The sequence below is a fragment of the Dipodomys spectabilis genome, unplaced genomic scaffold (genome assembly GCF_019054845.1).
Source record: "Dipodomys spectabilis isolate Male_0828 unplaced genomic scaffold, ASM1905484v1 ptg000009l, whole genome shotgun sequence".
NCBI lineage: Eukaryota > Metazoa > Chordata > Mammalia > Rodentia > Heteromyidae > Dipodomys > Dipodomys spectabilis.
Genome location: NW_024870686.1, coordinates 28925717 through 28950144, shown reverse-complemented (window position 1 = coordinate 28950144; position 24428 = coordinate 28925717). Strand labels below are relative to the sequence as shown.

Here is a 24428-nt window from a genome sequence, read left to right as displayed (position 1 = left end):
GGATAAAATTTATTTGTGATGTTTTGAGGATTTTTGTTTTGTTTTTATGTTTTTTTTTCCAAATATTTCATTTGACCTCTTGTGTTTGTAAAAAGCATCATTAACTTATTAATACTGTTGAACCTATTTGAAAAACTTGTCACCTAATTTTTTTTTCTTTTTAAAAAACTATTTGACTTGATGTTTAAAGATCAGGCCAAGATGAATATAACCATGTAAAGAGTTCATCATTTTCTTTAGCTGACATTGAAGAGTGTATAACTTTCATTGCAGCTGTCTTTGTTACTTACTTGTTTTTCTCTGTATACCAGATACTTGAGCAGAGATACAGAGACTGATCTAGAGAGGATAGTTATTGCTTTTTTCCCTTTTTTTTTTTTTTAACTTGTGTTTCTTTGGAAGTTTTATCATGAAATAGCTGCCCCTCATGGGCTGTGTCTGCTCTTTTCTTGCAGAGGGTTGAAGAGGAAACTTTGGTCAAGAATAGCAGTGCTTGCAAAGATTACCTCATTGAAGCTATGAAGTATCATTTGCTACCAACAGAACAGCGGATATTAATGAAAAGCGTCCGAACGCGACTGAGGACACCCATGAACCTTCCCAAAGTAGGATCTATTGTTCGTACTTGTTAGAACTTCTCTGGAGGCTTACAGTGAGCTGATAATATTTTTGATCATCTGACTTCCCATGTTTCATTGTTGTAGTTTGCAAGAGAAAATATGCTTAAGAATGCACTGTAGAGTGTTTGATGCCATCCCTCTCACTGATTTTATGGGTTAAGGGTGGAGATTGTTATTTAATTTTTATATACTGCATGATATCACTTTTTGGAGTGGAAATTACCTGTTTTGTTTTGTTTTTCCCCTTCTGAATTTTAAAGCTCTAGGTATAGTAGAAAGCAGTACCTATAGTCAGAAGATGGAAGTCAGATTGTCAGAAAGATTTCTCTGTAAACAAGGTGGTCATATATCTGAAAACTTGGTAGTTTCATAGACTTACATATTAGATTTAAGGATAAGATAGCATCTTCAGTTCCTCTGTTTCCTATCCACCAATACTATTTGATGGTGTCCCACATTTTATATGTAGCCATCCAGCTTAGATTTCCCAGATGTCTTCCCATAGCTCCAGTGTACACATTGTCTTGTGCATAAGTTCTCCATGTTTTTAATTGTGGTCATTCATGATTTACTCATTAATTTTTCTTACAATATAACCCACCATTTCTGTCCCCCTGTTTGCAATTCTGTCTACTCTGTTTGCATCTTATAGACCAACTCTTGAAGTTCCACTTTGTGTGTAGTCTAAACAGAATGATCCATAGTGTTAAGCTTTTTTTTTTAATGCCTTTCCTTTTAACTCATATGTTCGGAGCAATGCTAGATTAAGAAGAATTCGTTATCCTTATATCACCTTTAGTTTTATTTTATCTTTTCCACTCAAGTATGTCTTGATATTCATTCACCTCAGTGCATTTATTTGCTGTTCTCCCACCTTTTATTTCCAGAGTCCACGTGTTTAATTGCTTCACATCTAAATTGGTGTTGTTTGTTGTTGTTTTTTAGCCCAGGGTTAACATTAGTTCTCAAATTAGAGCTAACTGCAGTTTTTGCCATTGTTAGTTATTTGCTTTTCTTATCATTTTAACTTAAAATAGACTATAAGTTTGGTGTGATGGCATACAACAATAATCCCAACACTTGCAGGCCGAGTTCCAGAACTCAGGTTCCAGAACAGCCTAGATTACACAGCAACACCTTGTTTCAGACAAGGAAGCAAATCAAAACACACCAATAAAATCCTCGGTGACATCTCAGTAAAAATATCTACCCCAAGACACAGCCCATTTGGAGAAATCTTCTGTCTACATAATTGTGTCTAGTATCTGATTAAAAAAAATGAGTAATGTGACATGTAACAATTGGTCAGGCGAAATGGATTAAAAAAATGGCATGAATTTTAAAAAACCTGTTCTGCATGTTACTCATTATTTTATTACCCCTTAGAAGTTACAGTGCTTTGCCCAAAATACTCTAAATTTTTACTAAGAATTATTGCCGCAGAACAAAAGATAGTTACAAGGCATTCACTACCTGCTCTATTTTGAAAGTTGGTATTTGCCTTTTTAAAATGTTCTGATCTCTCCTCAGTTCTGCAAGATTTTTCAAAAATAATTGTAAGTGGCTCAGTAAGTACACCAGCTAGTTCCCTGAACCTTAGTGTGCATGCTAGCAGGTCTGCTGATTTTCAATGTCATGTTTTCCAAATATTCCTTTACCTGCTTCTAAAAATAGCCATATTTATAAGTTTTCATTACTTCTTAATTTGTCCATATTGTTTGGTGTCAGTTTTTTGTTCTTACAGAGATCAATTTGTAGTGTCAAACTCTTGGCCATCAATGTTAGAGTTACCATTTCTTTTCATGCTAGTCTTGCTAAATTTTTTTTTCCAGTTTATACACTGAATACTTGTAAAAACATTTCATATTTGTAAAAAAAAAAAACAACAAAACAAAAACCCTGCTAACTTGTATAGTTCTTCTTTTGGCATCTTTAGATATGCTACAGCGAGACCTTTAGGGTGAAAATGAATTCTCTCCTCTAATATGTAGAAGTTTTAAACACATTACTTTGGTTAATCTGAAGAGCACTTGGGAAAACATTTTCAAAGTATTTTCTATTTGGTAAAGCTGTGGTCGTCTGTTTAGTTTACAGTGTTTCTAGACTTCTCTAGTGTAATGCACCCCATCCAAAGATGTTACGCTTTTGGATTTCTCAGTTCCTTAGGTTGGATTTTGTGATACATACATAGATCCATGAAACTTCTCTTCTATCCTGCTTCCTTGAGGTGGCTAGGGAGGAGGGGCAGAAGACATACATAGCAAGAAGCAACACTTCGCAGTGAGCCACACTATGGCTTTGATTTTTGCGTAATCTACTTTCATGATCTCTTCTTGCTGTTTATAAGTCCACACATACACATATATATATTTCTTTTCTTTTTTTTTTTTGGTCAGTTATGGGGCTTGAACTTGGGGTCTGAATAGTGTCCCTGAGTTCTTTTTGATCAAGGCTAGCATTCTGCCACTTTGAGCCACAGGGCCACTTCCATTTTTTTCTGGTGGTTAATTGGAGATGAGTCTCACAGACTTTCCTGCTTGGGCAGACTTTGAACTGTGATCCTCAGATCGCAGTCTGCTGAGTAGCTAGGATTACAGATGTGAGCCACCAGCGCCTGGTCCACACACATTTTTGAAGAGGTGCTTGTGTTGGAAGCTTTTCAACAGCACCATTTTATTATTTTAGAGTAGCTATATTCAGGATTAATTCCAAACAACTAAGTGAGAACAAAGTAGAGGTCTGTTTCTTATGCATATGTATTTCATAGCAGTTATGAATTTTATTGCACTCATGATGAATCAAGTGAGAAGCTATGATTACAGTACTGAAGAGATTCTTGTGAGATATGGTAATATTTCTGCCATGACAGTAACTTAGTTCTTTTAATACTAGATTCTCATTTTATGAACTTATTACCTGTATAATTTTGCATTCATTCTCAGACATTAGTAGGATATTGTAAGCCATTTGGAAATCATGAGAAACGATCTAGGTTTTGCTAGTGTATTTGGTTAACCAATTTTCTGAAATCTGCATTTAAAAAATATTTTACAAATGCTAGGCTAAGAATGTGGCTTCGTGGTAGAGTACTTGCCTATCATGCATGAAGCCCTGGGTTCAATTCCTCAGTACCACATAAACAGAAGAAGCCAGAAGTGGCGCTGTGGCTCAAGTGGTAGAGTACTAACTTTGAGCACAGAGAGGCTTGAGGACAGTGCCCAGGCCCTGACTGAGTTCAAACGCCAAGACTGGCAAAAAAATAAAAATAAATAAAAATTAAAAAATTTACAAATGTTGTCTTGTTTAGAAACACATATTTTTGTGTATATATTGAGATTTTGACTTGAAAAGTTAGGTTAGGATGTTTGCTAGGTGCACCAGTGGCTTACACCTACAATCTTAGTTACTCAGGATGCTGAGCTCTGAGGGTATTGGTTCAACGCCAGCCCAGGCAGACAAATCCAAGACTGTTGTCTCCAACCAGTAAAAAGCTGGAAGTGCAAATATAGCTTAAATGCTAGAGTGCCAGTCCTGACTGCCAAAGCTGAGTGAGAGGATGAACCTCTGAATTCAAGCCCATGTAAACACATACACACATTAGGAAACTTGAGTTTGTTTTTTTGTTTTGTTTTTTTTTAAGACCAAGACTTGAACTGGATATCTGACATTTTCATTCATTGGTTGGCAATCTACCACCTGCGCCATGCCTCCAATCCAGGAAACTTGATTTTGCGGGAGAAATTTTAAACTAATACTGCATCGTTTAATTGACCTATGTTTCAAGATGATCACTTGAATTCACTTGACTCCTTGCTTCTTGTCTCCACCAGTGTTAGATATAACTTTTGCTTGTGTAGGATTTTATTCCCTCATTGCATAAGTAGTGTAGTATTTCTATCAGCATGTAACAACTCTTGCAGACTGCAAATTAGTTTTTAGCTCAGCTCCTTTATCTCTTAGCCTGCTTTCTTGTCCTACTACTCTACATTCTCCTTGTCTCCTCTGTTGCTGGTTTCTAAAGCCCAAAATTCCCGCTGCATTTTTTTCTTTCTGGGAGGAGTAAAGGTTACATGTTGCTTTTGGAATAACACATTTTCTCTTCCATTCTTATTTTGATCTGTTGCATAGAAATCATGAGCTTCAGAGCTTGAGTTAATCATATAATCTGTAAGTCAGTGTTATCTATCAAGGATTTAAAATACGTTCTTTTATGCAGTTTTTTAAAAATAAATCTTTAACTGCTATAATACATTGTAACTAGTAAGCAGAGTTTTTAGGTTTTCAGCATACAAGGTTGATTTTGGTGCATATATACTAATTTTGAGGTTTAACATTCCCACCCCCTCCTTTTTGGTTCTAGAAAGGCAAGGACATTAGGATTTTCTTTGTTAGCTCTTCATTTTATTTGTATGAAGTCAGCACTAGAAGAATGACAAACCTATAATAAATTCTATGGTTGGTCTCTGTTCTATTTTATTTTGGATCTCTAAGATTCTTTGTTGTTCAAGTATTAAACATGAGCTTCTTTTTGGAAACTTGAGATTTGATCTGGTTCAGGAGTATTATTTTCTTTGTACCCATCTTGCTATAGTTCTAAATGCAGGTAGGTCATTCCTTAGTCAAGGTTGCAGACCTTCCATATTGGAATGTATGAGTTACTTCATATTCTATTTGTTTTGATTTTTTGTTTCTTTTTAATATCTGTCCTTTCTGTCATCATCTCACCGTTTTTTTCCCCCAAAGTCTTCACCATTCTTTGTAGTTATCCATGGAAGACATTATTAAATGCTTTCTTGACTTGATAGGTGTATTTTCACTGTTGTTAGAATGTGCCTGTGGAGGCTTACAACAAGACAGCATATTGGTCTCTAAATTCCATCCGTCTCTCAAAACTAGTTTCACTCATTTCAGGAAGCTTTCACTGAATTATTGCACCTTTCCATTATCTGATAAGTAATAGCAGTTAGTATGTAGCAATCAAATAGCTTTTGGATCACATATAATTGCATACTTCTTCATTCTGATTTTCTCACTGAGGTCTGTAAGCTGTTGGCAGATAGTAACCATGTCTTAAATTTCTTGTGTATAATACCTAGCTACCACAGTTCTGGACAGATGCAGATGATAGGCACTTAGTAAAGAGTTATTGAATTGAATTCAAGACATCAATAGATCTGATTTATTCTCAGCAGTGCATTTATTCATTGTGTTTTATAGCTTCTCCATTCTTTGTCTTCCTGGTTTTATTTGTGGGGCATCAAGGGTGGTTTCCTCCTTGACAGCCAGAAATCTGTGCTCTTGTTTACTTGTTCTTTCTATTTTTTCCATTTTTCTTTTAATGTTAGTGTCCTTTCCACCTCACTTACCTGGTAATACAAATTTCATTTCTCTGTTTTCCTGGACCATAGGGGGCCTAATGCCTGGTCATCAGCAGACCCAGATCTGATTACCAGCAAGCCCCCTGACACACTGCAGCCTTGCCGGTGCCAACTGCCTGCTGTTTTTTGGCTTAAAGACTGCTTTTGCTTGAAGGATCAGAAACTGAGTTTCTGAAATCCTTATTTTTGACTAAGTGTGCTAGATTATAGAATCACAGTTCTAACATGTGCCCCCTTGTGGATGTTTATTACACGTTGGTTAGGTGGGTTTTTCTCCCCTAGCTCACCCTACCATCTTCATCCTAACACCCCACACTGATGTCTTTGTAGGGCATTATTAAGTCTCTGAATATGTAATGGTTATTGGTTCAAGTGCTTACATTTCTGCCCTTCTAGTTGATGGTGGTGGTTGGGGGCCAAGCCCCAAAGGCTATCCGAAGTGTGGAATGCTATGACTTTAAAGAGGAACGATGGCACCAGGTGGCAGAGCTGCCTTCCAGGAGGTGTAGGGCAGGTAAGCACAGTGCATTCTGGCCTGTTCTCTGCTGCCAGTCTTTGAACGTATCTTTCTCAGGTCTCAACTTTGTTCCTTGGAAAAATGTCTGTTAGAAAGGCTTTAATTGAGGAAGCCATGGTGAAACAGTGATTCAGGGCCTCCAACAGCTCACTGAAGACACTGATGGTGGAGGGGATAGCCCTCTGATCTTCTAAGCTGCAGAAGCTTAGCTACCTCAATGAAATATCAACAGAGGACATCTTTAGCTTTGAGACCCTAGTTCTAGATGTCTCACTCAGCTGTAAGCCACAGTTCTTTTACCCAGACATGTTTTGGAAGTATTTGTTGACCATATTTAGTAAAACTATATCATAAGAAGCCAGTGCAGGTGCTTTCCTGGGACCAAAACTTAGATCTCTTAAGTGTCCTGTCTCCAGTAATGAACTGAGTTCTAAATAGAACTGATTGCTTCTATAATAGTAGAACTTCTACAGTGTATCTTGGAGATTGTTACATACCAGTATACCTAGAGTTACTTCATCTTTAAGAGTTGTGTAGAAACCAAGCCTGTCAGTGAGTTGATGAACTACTAACCATGTGGATGGGTTAAAGTTCAAAGCCAGCAAGTGCTAAAATATTAGTAAGATTCCATCTCAAAGAACAAGCTGGTACTTGTTGGTATATGCTTGCAATCCAGCTATGTGGGGGATGAAGGTAGGAGATTGCAGTTCTGTGCCAACTAGGGAAAAGAAAGTAGAAGATTGTATCTAAAAAATAACTAAAGTAAAAAGAGATAAAGTGGCCAGCTGTCTGAGGCTTCTGATATAACATTGGCCTAGCATGTATGAGGCTCTGCATTTGATTCCTAACATCACAAAATTGTTAGCTACTACTTTATATTGTTTTAGATGTGCTATTCTAGGTTTCTGTTGTTTGTGGGGGTTTTTGGGGGGAGGGAGGTGTGGGAAAGAGGTTTGAACTCAGAGCCTTATACTTGCTAGGTAGGAACTCTACCACCTGAGCTATTCTACAAGTCCCTTTGTGCTGGTTATTTTTGATAAAGGGTCCTGCTTTATGCTTAGGCTGACCTGGATTGTGATCTTCCTCTTTGTGCTTCCTTGCCTCCCAGGGATGGAAGGTGCTACCACTGTACCCAGCCTTTGTGCTTTACCCAGTAGCTGAGATGAAAAGCGTATAGCTAACATAACAGGCTTGTAGCTGAGATTAGAGATGCAAGCTACCACACTAATCATTGGTCAAGTTGGAGTCTCAAACTTTTTAATCTTTAAGATATGCTTTATATGTAATAAAATATACGATTTCCTTTTATTTAGATTATTAATAGTTTCTTTCATCAATACTTTCTTTTTTTTTCTTATAGATTTTTTTTTTGTGTTGTTGTTAATCATGGGGCTGGAAATCAGGGCCTGAGCTGTCCCTGAGCTTTTTCACTAATGGCTAGTGCTCTACACTTTGAGCCACAGCTCCACTTCTGGTTTTCTGATGGATAATTGGAGATAAGAGTCTCACAGACTTTCTTGTCCTGGCTGGTTTAAAACTGCTGTCCTCAGATCTCAGCCTCCTGAGTAGCTAGGATTAAAGGCATCTGGGTCCTTTATAGATATTTTAATCATAATAATGGTGACATCGTAAGTGGTACTTTGTTTCAAAGTTAGTATTCATTAAAAAAATTATTAAGTAGTTGGACAAAGAGTTTACAATTCCATAAGTCAGGTTAAGTACAAAACATTTTGATCACTGTCAACTCTTTCATCGTTCTCCATTTCTCCCTCCCATCCCTACCCTCAAGTTTTATAGTTCAGTTATTAGATAATATATATTGAATATTAGGATTGCATTTGCTTACCTTTCCTCCCTCATTTTGGGGGGGGGGGGTGCTGGTCTTTAACTATAGCCTCTCTCTTACAATGAGGATTACAGATTTGAGCCACTACGCACAGCTAGTTTTTGTTTTTGAGGTGCTTAGCTTCCTACCTGATAGGCAGATACTCTACTACTGAATTCCATCCCTAGCCCTTTAGTTGGCAATTGAACATTAAAACTACTTTTAAGCCAGGAGCTGGTGACTCACGCCTGTAATCCTAACTATTCAAGAGGCTGAGATCTGAGGATTGTGGTTTGAGGCCTGTCTGGGCAGAAAAGTCCATGCAACTCTTATCTCCAATAAACTACTCAGAAAAAGCTGGGAGTGATGCTGTGGCTCAGGTGGTAAAGGCTTAGGACAGTGTCCAGGCTTGGAGTTCAAGCCCCAGGACCAGGCTCCCCACCCCCCCAAAAAAAAGACCCAAAATAAAAACTACTTTTAATGTTACATTACTATAAACAGTACTTCAGCAAATTCCCTATACATGTATCATTGTGCATTTGGAATTATATATTCTTGCAAATGACTAGTATGTTTAGGATCTATTTTAGTCAGGACACTTCCAGTAATATGTTCCAGTCATAGCTGCAGGTATCTTCAGGTTGTGGTAGCGATGAGGTTGCATAGTCCTCATCAAATGTTGCATTTTCTGCAGGGATGGTGTATATGGCAGGACTGGTTTTTGCTGTTGGTGGCTTTAATGGCTCATTACGAGTTCGCACTGTGGATTCCTACGACCCTGTGAAAGACCAGTGGACCAGTGTTGCTAACATGCGAGACCGGAGAAGCACTTTGGGAGCTGCTGTGCTAAATGGACTGTTATATGCAGTGGGGGGCTTTGACGGGAGCACAGGTAATTTCCTCCTCATCTTTCCTACACTGCTGTTCCCATTACCATAGTAAACCACACCGAATATATTCAGGCAAAATTAGGACCTATTTGAATGTTTTAGCAGATACTGTATTTAAAAGATCTTTTAAATTGCATAAAGAATGTCTTTAAATGATAAAAGTTTACATTACAAAAACTTTTTGCTTAATTTCTGTCTTATACATCAGTATTTGTTAGCTGTCAAGCTAAAAAAGCTTAAAAATGACATCTAAGGTAGAAGCTTCTAGAAAATCAGTTCCTAGCTATCATGTGATTCACGTGCTTAGATTTCACCATTGTCTTCCCTTAATTTTAGCCTAAAGTAAAACACATGATGTAGTCTCCCTTAATTGTGTTTATATAAAGGAACTGTCTTTGGAGGAGAAACGAAAGGTATTATGCTTTATTTATTGTAGGTTTATCATCTGTGGAAGCATACAACATAAAATCTAATGAGTGGTTTCATGTAGCTCCAATGAACACAAGGAGGAGCAGTGTGGGCGTGGGTGTCGTTGGAGGTAGGCACTTCTTCCAGGTTGACATTTCTAGGTAGAGGGCTGCTTGTTCTGGAGAGTGCTTCTTCCAATCCTTTATCAGTGGGCAAGCACAAGGAAAAGTAATTATTACTATAGAAATGAAATCTCTTTTGAAATCAGCTCATTTACAAAAATTAACCTATGCAGAGTCCAGTGTTTCCACTGTATACCCTGTGAGAATGTTTGTGTGTATGTACATTCAAGCATCCTGTATCAGTCTACCAACTGGCCTTTTGTGGGTTCTTGTTTGTTTTTGTGGTTTTGGGGATTGAACCCGGAGCCCATGAGTATTTGAGAAGCACTGCACCGTTTGGGTATAGAACTCCCAGCCTTGTCAGCTGATCTTCATATAGTTGTAGAAATAAACCAAGGGGCACATAGCAGTTTTGTATGTGGAGAAGGGATGTTTAACATTTAAGGGATGGATTGCTGCAGTTAACTTATTTATATTTTACTTTGTTTACTAATAGAACATAAAGAAAGCCGTAGGGGTGTGGTTTTCTTAAAAAACATACTAGTAGTGTAGGCAAAATTGTAGGTTGCCATTCTTTTTCTCTGAGTATAATTCTCTGGATCTGGGGGGTGGGCGGAATGTAGCTTCATTGAGATACAGTTCAAATACAGTTTGCCCATTTAACATACACAATTCAGTGTGCATCCAACATTACAACTCATTTTAGAACACTTTCATGGCCCCTCCAACCACCCAATACTTTTTGTAGCTGCAAATCTTATCTTCCCCAGACCTGACAACTATGTCTTTACTTCCTGTCACTACACAGCTTATTCTCTTCTGGTTTCATATAAATGAAGTCAGACAGTAGCAGATCAATTTTCAGTGCTGCCCATGATGGTATAGTATTCGTTAATACTTCCTGGGTTTTTATTTCAAAATAATTACCCCAGTCTACTTACTAAGATTACTGTGGTATTTTTAATTGTTTCCTAGGAAGTTGTCCCCTTTTCAACTAATATTTTCTAAGGACATAGTGAGTATACTCTTTGTGCCCTATCAGTTAGATTACTCATGAATATATAAAACAAGCATTATCTTATACACCCTGTCCATGTTCGTGGGATTTGATCAGTACACTTTTCACTGCTAGGCAAGGCTATAATTAATTATACATTATAATTTTACATTTTATACGTTTGTTTAGGTTTGCTCTATGCTGTGGGGGGTTATGATGGAGCTTCACGTCAGTGTCTTAGCACAGTAGAATGCTATAATGCTACATCGAACGAGTGGTCCTACATAGCGGAAATGGGCACTAGGCGCAGCGGAGCAGGTAAATGGGACCCCAGGTGGTGGCTGAAGCAGGGGATGATGGAAAACAATTAACAGGTGAAATGATTCATAGATATCTCTCTGTTACCTGAAAACATGCTGAGTTCATGGCCCTACTAATGTCTTCTTGTGTAGATAGTGGTAATAGACCAATTACTTTTCTTAGGGAGTTGTTTTCAAAAGGATTATATTAAAGAGCTTTTGCAGCCGGGCACTGGTGGCTCACGCCTGTAATCCTAGCTACTCAGGAGGCTGAGATCTGAGGATCGCGGTTCAAAACCAGCCCGGGCAGGAAAGACCGTGAGACTCCTATCTCCAATAAACCACTAGAAAACCGGAAGTGGCGCTGTAGCTCAAGTGGTAGAGCGCTCGCCTTGAGCTGAATTGCTGAGGGAGAGCGCCCAGTTCAAGCCCCACGACGGACCAAAAAAAAAAAAAAAAAAGAGCTTTTGCAGACTTCTGTTTTACTACATATTATCTTTATTTTTTGACTTATTTCTCTTTGTTTTTTAGAAAAACAGTTCTTGGCCGGGCGCTGGTGGCTCACGCCTGTAATCCTAGCTACTCAGGAGGCTGAGATCTGAGGATCACGATTCAAAGCCAGCTCAGGCAGGGAAAGTCCGTGAGACTCTTATCTCCAATAAGTCAGTCAGAAAAGTGTCACTGTGGCTCAAGTGGTAGAGTGCTAGCCTTGAGCTGAAGAGCTGAGGGACAGCACTCAGGCAGAGTTCAAGCCCCATGACTGGCCCAAAAAAAAAAAAAAATAGTTCTTACTGAGACTCATAGGTGTAAATACAAAACATTTAGATAAACCCTGATATGTTATAAATTTCTTGTCCCTGTTGTACTCCTATAGTTTGATTGGTTGTGTTTTCTAGGTGTTGGTGTGTTAAACAACTTATTATATGCGGTAGGAGGTCATGATGGCCCTTTAGTACGAAAAAGTGTTGAAGTATATGATCCTGCCACAAATACGTGGAGACAAGTTGCAGACATGAACATGTGCCGAAGGAATGCAGGTATTTGTCTGGTTTAAAATGACAAAACATTGAATTTTAGAAGCAGTTTTACTAGTATGCTATGTATTCCACTCTTTTGCTGATCCAGGCTTTCTGATAGACTTTGAGCTCTTTAAAGGCGGCATTTATATAATAATCCTACAAAAGTCAATATTTAGGGCTGGGAATATAGCTCAGTGATAGAGTACTTGACTAGAATGCACAAGGTCTTATAGCAGTAGAGAGGGAAAAAAGGAGAGAGAGAGGAAAGGGAAAAAAGCCAGCTTAACACAGTATCTGGATTTGATCTGTCTATTTTATCACCATTAGACAAGACTATAAAACATAGCACATTGTAGAAGCCTCTGCTAGCAGCTACTTTTTGGTGATGAATTTAAAGACTAATTGGTTAAGGGTAGAGCTCTTCTTAACTGATATTTACATTTTTACTACAAACTTAAAAAAAATAGTACTAGGGATTACTGGTTAAACTTTCTACCACTTGAGCCGCATTCCCCAATTATTTTGCTTTTAGCCTTTTTTCTTTTAGGAAGGGTCTTTTTTTATTTTTGGCCAAGCTTGGATTTGCACCTCAATCATCCTACCCCTGTGTCTTGACTAGCTGAGATTACATGTGTCACCATACCCAGCTTATTTTTTTTTTAATTTTTTATTGTGAAAATATTGTACAGAGGGGTTACAATTACATGGGCAAGATAGTGAGTACATTTCTTATCAAGCGTTGTAGCCTCCTTCTTTGTTTACCCTTATTTTTGAGATAAAGTCTCATTACCTTTGTCAAGGCTGGCCTGATCCTCCTGTCTCTCCCTCCCAGGTAGCTGGAATTATAGGCACACACACTTTTGCCCAGTCCATCCACAAACATTTTTAGTGTCAACCACATATCACACAGTAGAAAGCCTGGATCTCAGGCAATGTGGCTAGTTGAGCACATATTTGTACCAGATAGAAAAGCTAGTTGATTCTCTGACTTGGAAGGGGAAATGTGAAGATATAACCCAACTTCATACAGTTCTAGATTTCCAGAAAATGGGGGATGGGGAGGAAGCTGTAACAACAACTAATTTTGAGAACACAGATAAGGTTAGAGAGCCAGCCACAGTCATGGTTGCTTAGTAACAGAGGCATGTTGTTTGTTGTTGGTCATTCACTCCAGGTGACTTTCTGATTTTTTTTTTTTTTAAAACAAGCACAATACAAGATGGTTGAGTCTGCTGCCTGAGTAACATGTCACACTGTTTTACAGTGTTTCTTTCGGTAGAAGAAATACATTGTATAATAACTATAAAAAGTAAATCTAGGTGCTGGTGGTTCACACTTAGAATCCCAGCTACTGAGGAGGCTGAGATCTCAGGCAACTTGAATTTGTCAGGTCAGACAATTCCAAAAGACATCTCCAATTAACCGGCAACCCCCCCTCCCCCATGAAATGGAGGTGTGGTTCAAGTGGTAGAATGCCAGTGGTAGAATGCGGGTAGGAGGGAGAGCTGAGTGCAGAAGCCCCCAAATTCACGTCCCAGTACTGGCGGGGGGGGGGATAAAAACACCCACACGCAGGAAAACAAATCCCCCCCCCCCCCCAAAAAAAAATCTTACCATACACCATTGGGTTGTATTCCAAGAAGACACCCCTGCTTCGGTGCTCTTGCTAATTTTCATAATATTCTTTAAATGTGACCACCAAGGATAGACCAAATATATGCAAGGACCATCAGCAACAGAGCAGAATTCATAATAACCATTTGACATTGCACATTATCCAATCATTTGTATTTTGCATACATCTAAAATTGAAGTAAGACCACTAATTCTGGCCCTTAGAGTGAATGCTTGACTTTGGTACGTATTGAAATAGAAAACCATAGAGGAAGATCAGTGGTAGAGCTGTATAATATGTGTGAACCCTTGATTGAATCTCCAGCACCACAAAACAAAAAACAACTAAAAAAGTTAATGTTGATATATGTGTATACTTGCTTTCCAGGATTGGGAAGAATTAGGGTTATTAGCAACAGAAACTTTCATTATTATTTTCCTAAAGAGTAGAATAATCATATGTTTTTGTATATATGTTTACTGTTTTTCAAGTGAAAATTAGCGTATTTCAAAATTTTAGCCAGCAGATTTAGAAGATATTTTGTGCACAGAAAGCTGCTATTAACCTACAAAAAAATGTATGGGGGGATAGCATGGCTTCTATAAAGACTCAAACCTCCTCCACTCCCACCTCCACTGCCCAAACAAAGACACTTGTCTTGAATCTGTTCAAAAGTTATTACAGACTTTGGTTTGGACAATAGTTTATCAAACTTTATGTGGTAATTGTCAGGAAAGGAGGAGGGAAGTTTGAAATCTTAATCCTTACTGCGTTTTTCCTTCTCAGTTAATTTACGTATATTTATTTTACATGTAAATAATAGAATTGAATGATTCACAAGACACAACATAATCTAGTTGAATACATTTTTTTGTTTTGTTTTGTTTTTGTCAGTCACGGGGCTTGAACTCCAGGCCTGGGTGCTGTCCCTCAGTTCTTCAGCTTTGTTGTTGTTGTTGTTTTGTAGTTGATTGGAGATAAGTCTCACAGACTTTCCTGCCCGGGCTGAACCCGTGATCCTCAGATTTCAGCCTCCTGAGTAGCTAGTATTACAGGCGGGAGCTACCAGTGCCCCACTGAATACACTTTTACATAAGCTCAGTGCTAATATTTTAAAAGTAGCCCACTCTTTCCTGATAATCTGAAACAAACTTATATTAAGATCTATTGCCGGGCTGGGAAGGTGGCTCAGTGGTAGAGTGCTTGCCTTGTATGCATGAGGCCCTGGGTTCGATTCCTCAGCACCACATAAGCAAAAAGAAAAAAGCCGGAAGTGGCGCTGTGGCTCAAGTGGTAGAGTGCTAGCCTTGAGCTGAAGAGCTGAGGGATAGCGACCAGGCCCAGAGTTCAGGCCCCACAACTGGATCCAAAAAAAAAAAAAACCAAAAAATTCTAATTTAAAAAAAAAAAAAGATCTATTGCCTTGGGGCAAGAACTTGATCCAAGCACCTGAATTGGGAGAGAATGACCCAGCTGGAAAAGTGGAAGGGGAAGTGCTTTCAGGGTTAGCTGGGAAGAGAGAGAGCAGTGTGTATATTTGAAACTTACAAGTCAGATATCAGAAGTTTTCAGATTTCATATAGTGACCTAAGACACCAAGAGTAGAAGAAAGCCCAGCACTGGTGGCTCGCAAAATAAAATGTATTTTCATGGTTAATTTTTCACACTAGCATTCATCAACTTAATTTAAAATAGTATTTGCTAATACTGTGAACATGTTAGTGATATAGCCATACTCTGTTTTCACAAGAAATGTTTTTCACACATACATAGGCCAGATTATCAAAAGCCCAGCAATTTTACTAACTTATGAGATAAAGACATGAAGTTTTAAAATACAGAACTTTAAAAAACTGTATTCAGGGCTGGTGCTGGTGGCTCATGCCTGTGATCCTACCTACTTTGGCTGAGATCTGGGGATGGCGATTCAAAGCCAGCCCAGGCAGAAAAGTCCTTGAGACTCTTATCTCCAATTAGCCACCAGAAAACCCGAAGTGGTGGTGCTATGGCTCAAAAATGATAAAGCGCTAGCCTTGAGCAAAAGAGCTTAGGGATAGGATAGTGTCCAGGTTCTGAGTTCAAGCCCTGTGATGACCAAAAAAATAAAAAGAGTAGAGAAAAAGAAGAGCTGGGTATGGTGTCATGGTTCTGTACTCTCAATACTCAGCAGACTAAGGCAGGAGGACTGTGCGTTCTTGTTACCAGCCTGGGCTACATACCAAAACTGTCTGAAGACCAGACAAGCAACGGAAAACAAAAATGAACTGGGACACTTATAATCTTGGCTACTCAAGAAGCTGAGATCCAAGGATTGCACTTAGAAGCAAGCCTGGCAGTAAAGTCAATGAAACTATCATCTCTGATTAACCACCAGCAAAACCAGACGTGGAGTTATGGCTCAGGTGGCAAGTGGCCATATTATCTTTAGCACCCTGGTTAATAGGTTCTCTAGACATTTTTGATTGTGATAAAATAAACCCACAGCCTGTAAGCATAAAACATGCTGGAAGATATGTCCTTTTGTTGAAGTGACTTGATTTCTGTCTGCCAAAAAGAACCTAATGTGGTGAAGAATTCGTGGATTAGTAGAGTTGATATCCTTTGTAGTGGCGTGTTCTTTAATCTGCGCATTCCTCATAGGTGTGAGTGGGCAAGCTTTTTAGGTGATCTTGGCCCATTGCCTCTTGCCAGCCATTTTGTTTCTTTGCGGTTGTGTGTCCCCTATGGCAACAATATTTGCCCCTTGGTGAGAGACGGGACAAGGTTGGTGCTTTCTGGAAGCAATCCAGATGGTCCAGTTAGAGTAGACTCTTAACTGCTGTTATTTTACATTAAAAATCTGCAAGCAGGGCTGGGAAGGTGGCTCAGTGGTAGAGCGCTTGCCTTGCATGCCTGAGGCACTGGGTTCGATTCCTCAGCACCACATAAGCAAAAAGAAAAAAAGCCGGAAGTGGTGCTGTGGCTCAGGTGGTAGAGTGCTATCCTTGAGCTGAAGAGCTGAGGGATAGTGCCCAGACCCAGAATTCAGGCCCCATGACCGGACCCCAAAAAGAAAACCAAAAAAAAAAATCTGCAAGCATCTCTTCATATAGGTGAGCAAGACATCCCCAGACTAGAGAGGTGTGAGCAACATCCTCCTGCTGGCTCTGCCCCCAGTACCAGCTCATACAGGAAGTTTTATTAGGACACTAAATACACTTTAAACAACAACAAAAAAGATTTTGAAACAAGGAGCTAGTTAGAAGGTGCTTTTTGTTTTAGAAGGCTGAAGTGGGTTTTTTGTTGGTTTGTTTTTTGTTTTCTGACAGTCCCACCATAGTGACCAGACCGGCCTAGAATTTATAATCCTCCTGCCTCAGCAACCTGAGCGTTAGGATGATAGGGGTGTGCTGTGATTCTCACCCAGATGTTTACTTTCTGTTGTTGTTGGCCATGGGGTCTGAACTCTGGGCCTGGGCGCTGTTCCTCAACTCCAGTTCGCTCTACCACTTGAGCCATTGTACTCCTTCGAGCTTTTTTTCTGCTTATGTGGTGCTGAGGAATCGACCCCAGGGCCTCATGCATGTGAGACAAGCATTCTACCACTGAGCCACCTTCCCAGCCCTGAGATGTTTACCTTTTGATCCAGCAGTTTCTTTCTAAATACTTATATTAAGAAACAATTACCAAATGCTCAAATGAGTATGAAGTGGGATTCTTACTTATTGCCATTGACAAGAAGAAAAAAATCTGAAAACAACTAACTATCCATCAGTAAAAGTATAAATTAGAATGTTAAATGTATGAGATAGATATTTATTAACTGGAGGAAATGTTGTCAGGAGGGGTGTGGTATCTGCTGTCTTGAGGTTAAAGCTGGAAGTTCTTAGGTATATATGCACGGAACAGTTAACCAAAGTAGAGCCAAATTTTAATGTTGATTACTCCAGAAGGTTTTTTTTTTGTCAGTCATGGGGCTTGAATTCTAGGCATGGGCACTGTCCCTCAGCTCTTCTAGAAGATTTTTAACTTTTGCGAAAGCAAATGAGTTTTTCTAGCAAATAAATCTCTCTGTCTTCCCTCCCCACTGTGGTCTGTATATTATGGTGTGAGCCACCTGTGCCTGGACTGTTTTCTCTTTCTAAAGAAATGAAATAACTAGTCTAAAATAAAAACTAAAAATAATGTTTACTTTCTATTAATATATTTTTTTTTCTTTTCATTTTCCCTAAGAAGCTGGCTTTGGTGGAGTTACTACTTTGACTTTTAATTTTCTGATTCTTAAATAAAAAAAGAGATGAGCATAGGTCCTAACCTATAAAGTAAGATTACATGAAATGATTCTTTACATATCCTTCATCTCTGTTTCCTCTTTCAAGGAAAGAAATCTCCCTGCATCACCTCAGCAAGCATGCGCAGCCTTTTCATAGTCACCCAAAGGTTTGAAATAACTTGTCTCTCCGTGTAATTCTTTTCAAGGAGTTTGTGCCGTGAATGGTCTGTTATATGTTGTTGGAGGGGACGACGGCTCCTGTAACCTGGCGTCAGTAGAATATTACAACCCAACCACGGATAAGTGGACGGTTGTGTCATCCTGTATGAGCACGGGGAGAAGCTATGCAGGTGATAACGCCGCCCACGGCTCCCATTCCCCATGCTTCTCCTACCATGCAGCAGAGACCTCATGACTGTTGACAGCTTCCTTCATTACAAGAAGGAAGTCCTTTCCTTCAGCATATTTTTAATCTACATTTGCTGTTTAGATCCTGAAATCAAGCTTTAGTATTAACTTGTCATTACACAGTTGTTAGTTAAAATCCCAAATCTTTGCAGTATAGAATTGAGTAATAAATTATTATCTGTAGATTCAAATCTGTGTGCAGTGAAAGGAATTCACTGTGTGGCAAGAGTTGAACTCCTCAGGGAGCCAGCAAGTGTGACCTGCGTCCTTCCTGGCTGGGGAATGCCCCTGACACAGGATCAGCATGAGTTTTCTTCCTGAAGCATAGTGTTGGTTTGAATTACATAATTTTTGGTATGTTTCTCTTAATAAGAGAAATAATCTTTAGTTACATAACAGTCAGTCTTTAAAACTGCATGCTGCATATAATCCGATATTTACAATGTTAGAATGTTTAACAAAACTGATCCAACAGTGGAAAAAGAAGTTTATACTAGGAAGTGGTACAGTGGCTCAAAGTAACCTGGAGTAAAAGAACTCAGGAACTGGGTTCAAGCTCCACGACCGACCCCCCCCCCCCAAAAAAAAAAAAAAAAGTTTATACTAATAAGTCCTCCTTGTTTATGTATTATCCAAAACAATAGTTCATAGAAGAACTACACATAGTAGAACCTGAATAACATAACTCAGTTTTGGGTGAAGTTGTTTTGTCAGTGCTGTGGTTTGAACTCCAGGTACTCATGCTTGCTACACAGGTACTATACAGCCTTTTTGGTTGTTTTTAGGTGGGATTTTACTGTGTGACTTGCCCAGTACATGGACTGCATTCATGTTGTTTTGTACTTTTTTTTTTTTGCCGTAGCTGGGATGACTGGCATGTCTACCATGCCCAGGCTTCCTCCATTAAAATGGAGTTTCACAAACTTTTTGCTAGGGCTGGCCTGAAACTGTGATTCCCTCTACCCCTACTTCACCTTCTTGTGTAGCTGGGATGACAGGGGTACCACACTCTGCCTAGCTGTTGATTAATATGAGCTACCATGAGCTTTTTGCCCAGGCTAGCCTTGAACCTCATTTCTCCTGATATCAGCTTCCTGGGTGTCTAGGATTACAGACAAGAGCCATTGTTCCCAGCCCAGTTTTATACTTTGAGCATATACATTATCCATGAAACCATTGTCACAATCAAGGCAATGAACATAGCCATTATCCCCACCCCACCATTTTTTTTTTTGCCTCGTTATTAGGTGAACCTTAGTATTTTGTGAATAAAATTACTTTCTCCAAATAGTAACTACAAAGAGCAAAAGACGAGCCTGGATTAAACAGTTGATGTAGACTTGGTTCAGAACTAAGCAGAGATCACATAGACATCAGTGCTGGTGCTCTTGTATGACCGTAAGGCAGCGATTCCCAAGAAGGAACGTGTGCTCAGTCCCTACAGCTTTAGTAATACAGAATTCAGTATTTTCTCAGAGGTGCAGAATGCTACCTGTGATGCCTACTTAATTTCTTCTCCTTTTCAGGGGTCACAGTTATTGATAAACCATTATGAGCCTGAAGGACATTTTTGGCACATTTATACATGAGAAGCAGGCTTCAAGTATTTCTGAAGTGACTGAGAATCTAGCACTTCTCCACTTGTCGCTGCACTTTGAGTCTCAGCAGAAGCTATGATCGTCTGCCTTTAGAGGCCTCGGATCCTGAAGATTAATTTTGGCAGAAGCACCGTGTAGGCTTTTTCTGCAAGGAGCAGCAGCTGACTGAATTTTCATAAGAAATCTGGACTGCAGTACTGACTCTGTAGTCTTTAGCCAACAGTCGCTTTCATAAAGACCATTCCTTATCAGCTCTGAAAGACTATGGATTCTTTTGTGAAGGAGAATAAAGCTAATGTGTGTTCTTGTAAAATTGAGTTTTACCTTTATTCCCTCTCCTGAAAAATCTGCATACCCAGGAACTGAAAAATCTTTAAACAGATACTGAGAATCAGCGTAAGTATATGAAGTTGTGGAGGGATAAAACTGTTTGCTTTTCTAAATATCTTTGATTACATGAATATAATAAATTGTGTGCATATAAATGTGTGTCTATATGCTTTCCTTTAAATATGTTGAAAACATGTTTGAAACTTGATTATACTATTTATAATCGGCACAGTACTTTGAATTATGCCAGTACCACATTGTAAAACAGAGTTGTATTTTTTGATATTTAACAATGCTTAACACTTTAACATGCCACTTCTGAGGAATGGATCTGGTGTAACACACTTGAATATGTGTGATGCCAAACTTTTTAAAATAAAATATAAATTATGCTTATTTATTATTTTCTTTACTTTATTCTTGGTCATGTTTTAATGTGTGTTTTTATGTTTATTTTCTTAAAGTAACACTTTGGCATGAACATACCTGCAGGTTTTTGATGAATATAATGAATGTATGGAATTTAACTGAATTTGCATGGTCTTAAGAATTTTTCTGTGTGTATAAATTTAGCTGCTATTAACAGACGAGAGCTTTCTGTGAGTAGCCATATGCTGATCAGATACAGTTTTTCTGAGATCAACGAATCTCACTTTAAAGATGACCAAAACATGTCTTTCTTGAATTCTCTTTGAATAAAAGTTTGTATATTATTTGTTCCACAATGTTCTTTATTCTTTTCTAGTTAGCTTACTATTCAGAAAGCTGCCTGTTCAATATTTTTGTTCTTGTGTTAAGTGTGCATTGCCTAACTTCACAAATCTATAGATTGAGTTTCTTGTCTTAATAATCAATGAGATGTGGCGTTCCTTAGGAGAGGGATTTAAATGGTTAGCATGAGTTGTTCACAAAACAGTTGATGATCATGAGTTAAGAAATGTATGCTAGGATGAGAAGGTGGCTCAGTGGTAGAGCGCTTGCCTAGCAAACATGAGGCCATGGGTTTAATTCCTCAGCACCACATAAGCAAAAACAAAAAAAGCCCGGAAGTGGTGCTGTGGCTCAAGCGGTAGAGCGCTAGCCTTGAGCTGAAGAGCTGAAGGACAGTGCCCAGGCCCCAGAGTACAGGCTCCAGGACCAACAAAAAAGAAAAAAGAAATCCTTAAAATAAAAAAAGAAATGTATGCTAACATTTTAGTATAGATTGTTCAAATTGAAACAGAACCATGTCACGCAGTTGACTTTTTCATTGTAAATGAAAACCCAACTTCATTTGAAAAACGAATTTCTCATTCATGTGGCTGCACCACACATCCATTGTTAACAGATTGGCTGGTCAGTTTGGAATAGGTCACCTCCATTATGAAATAGGTCACTTCATTGGAGTTCTCTCAGCTATTGTTGGAACGTGAGGTCCTCATCTCTCCTTGGCCATGCTGTGTTCTCACAACATACAGCACTTTCAGGACTAGGTGTGTGTGGACTTGGTTCTGGCGCTATCTTCCTGGGAAACCTACCTGGAGAGTATCAGATCCCTTGGATTGTGGGCTCAGCCTCACCAAGCGTGCCATTTGCAGATGTGTACCACTGGCTCATTTGTACTTGGCTGGGCGGGGTATTAAAGCCATTGGTACTTGTGACCGATGGGTACCACGCCAGATTCTGTGCCCATCCTCTCTGGTTTTATTTATTTATTTTTTCCTCTCTGGTTTTAATTTCACGCCACCTTTCCACCACCTTCACATGCTTACAAGCCAGAAGGTTATCTTGTCTTACTCCAGAATTTTCATAGAGCTTGCCTTTGTAATCTCCCACTTCCCTGAAGTTTCTGGGTGGCGCTCAGAGTTCTAACCTCAGATCCACATGCACTTGGTCTTTCTGAGGGTGGCAAGGACCCCAGTCCAAATTATTAGCATGAACTCCTCTGATCAAAGGAGGCTCAGTGAGAAACAGGACACTCCTGTTAGCAGGAAATTCCGGGGGGTGTTGGGTCAAGACCAAGTGTACTTCATTTCACACTTACAAACACTTAATTTTCCAGGAAAAACAACCTTATCAAGATGTATCTACAAAGATTTTCTTGAAATAAAATTTCAGTCTAGGGTAACAAAATCTGAACTACTTGACACATCAAACACGCGTCTTAATCTCCTTGAAGCGGAAATAGCCATGCCGTGCTTTGCCAAGGCTTGTCAATAGCCGGACACATAACTTTGATTTTACGTGCTTTGGACATACAATCTTCCTAACCCTATGGCAGTTGGTCAAGTTTGAAATGTCTTATGTTTTTGTGGCAAAATGAGGTCTTCCTAGCAGCTAATTTTCTTATTGTATTAAAAAGAGATCATATGTTAAGGCAAAGAGTATTTGTCAAGAAAACAGATAGAAGCAGGGCTCAAGGCTGGATCCCTGCTGCCTTCCTTTGCTTGAATCTGGGGTCAGGTACCTGGCGTGTGGGCTGCCAAGAGTTCCCATTCTTTCCTGTTCCATATGCCTCTGGTGTACAATTCCCAGTATTTATCTCCATGCATTGTGTTACTATGGAGGCCCTTGATATTCATGATCTCAGCTGCATAGCAGGAACACTGTCTTGTTCAAGATTTGTCCTAAGAAAATTGCCTCTTACTGACTTTCATGACTGCTAATTCTTTGTTCTGGAGAGAAGTCTACATGGGAAAACTTAACCCTCAAGATTCTGGGGTTCTAGCTGAGTGCCAGTGGCATATTAGGCCCGGAATGCTAGCTACTTAGGTGGAGATCTGAGTCCTGGCTTGAAGTTAGCCCACACAGATATGAGGTATATGACTTATCTCCAAATAATCTACAAGCTAAGGGACAGTACCAAGGCCTGGGTTCAAGCCTCAGTCCTGGCACACACACACACACACACACACACACACACACACACAAAGGTTCTGGGAAATCCTGGGTTTTGAACAGTTTAAAAGAAGGAAAAACTGCAGTATTGGGAAAGTCATCTGTGTTCTGCTCTTGAGTACTAGTTGTTAGCTGTGGCTTCTTCAGTGTATTAGTCAACCCTTTAACCTATTTTGTCACCACTAAAATGACAACAGTAGTGTTATACCTCTTACAACGTTATCAAGAGACAAGGGGAAAAAATACTGCTTGTGAAATGTGATTGAAAGTCAGAGCCCTCTAAGTTACAGTGTTGCTGTTTTCTGAGCCTACCAGTTCTTCACTGCTGTAAATGTGGAGGATCTCTGCCTGCATTCCTGTCCAGCTCCACATCTTCAAGGTGTGGGACCCTTCCACACAGACTCGCCTGCTTTGATTTAGAAAATACAATCCCGGTAGAATTCTAAATGAGCAATAGTAACCAACATGCACTGAGCAGGTTGAGCAGATGTATGTGTGTGTGTGAGAGTTGCTAGGGATGGTAGGCAAGTGCTGTACTGTGAAGCTACACCTTTAGCTTACAAGGAACACTCACGTATCAGATAGTACTAGTAAATGGCTAAGCCTGGTAAGTCTGATCACGATGTTTGTTCATTTTGTGTGTGTGTGTGCACAGTGTTGGTACTAGGGCTTGAACTAAGGACCTGGGCACTGTCCCTTAGCTTTTTAGCTCAAAGCTGGAACTCTACCAACTTGAGCCGCAGCTCCATTTGTAGCTTTTTGGTGGTGGTTAATTGGAGATGTCTCGCCGATTTTTCTTCCTAAGCTGACTTCAAATCGTGATCCTCATTCAGCCTCCTGGGTAGCTAGGTTTACAGGTGTGAGCCACCAGGTCCCCTCCCCCCCCCCCCCCCCCCCCCCGCCAAGTTCTTCCTGGTGCACATTTGATAGGACAGCAGGTTTGGGGCGGGGGTGGGGAGGAAATCGGCCTTCAGCACAGTGAGTCACCTGTACCATCAGGAAGTGAGAGTCGTAGCTGAGGTAGTCAAGCAGAGTCCTCGACGGGAGTGAAAGGTTGGGCTTTCACATCCTTGCCTTGGCCCGCCGCCGACGTCGTGCTGGGGAGGAGGGGGTCTGGAGGCTCGTCCGGGGTGGTGCACCCCCACATCCAGTGCGGGCTTGGCCTGGGCGGCCCGCAGTCGGGGACTGAACACCCGCGGTGCTCGTTTCCTCGGCTGCCGGCTTCATCTGCCTAACAATGCAATTAAAAACATCTCTTAAGAGATGGTATCAA

General features: G+C 39.7%; 1 protein-coding gene across 2 annotated transcripts in view; it reads left to right on the top strand.

The window, feature by feature from the left end:
* The window catches only part of Klhl2 (kelch like family member 2), a 78677-nt gene extending 57686 nt beyond the window's left edge, over positions 1 to 20991 (top strand). For both annotated transcript variants that reach the window (XM_042700713.1, XM_042700723.1), the window contains 8 exons: positions 456 to 605; positions 6395 to 6512; positions 9035 to 9232; positions 9667 to 9768; positions 10947 to 11075; positions 11953 to 12093; positions 18149 to 18292; positions 19877 to 20991. In XM_042700713.1, the coding sequence (XP_042556647.1) occupies positions 456 to 605; positions 6395 to 6512; positions 9035 to 9232; positions 9667 to 9768; positions 10947 to 11075; positions 11953 to 12093; positions 18149 to 18292; positions 19877 to 19905 (1011 nt within the window). In that variant the 3' untranslated portion in view covers positions 19906 to 20991. The remainder of the gene's footprint in view (positions 1 to 455; positions 606 to 6394; positions 6513 to 9034; positions 9233 to 9666; positions 9769 to 10946; positions 11076 to 11952; positions 12094 to 18148; positions 18293 to 19876) is intronic.
* The last annotated feature ends 3437 nt before the right edge of the window (positions 20992 to 24428 follow it).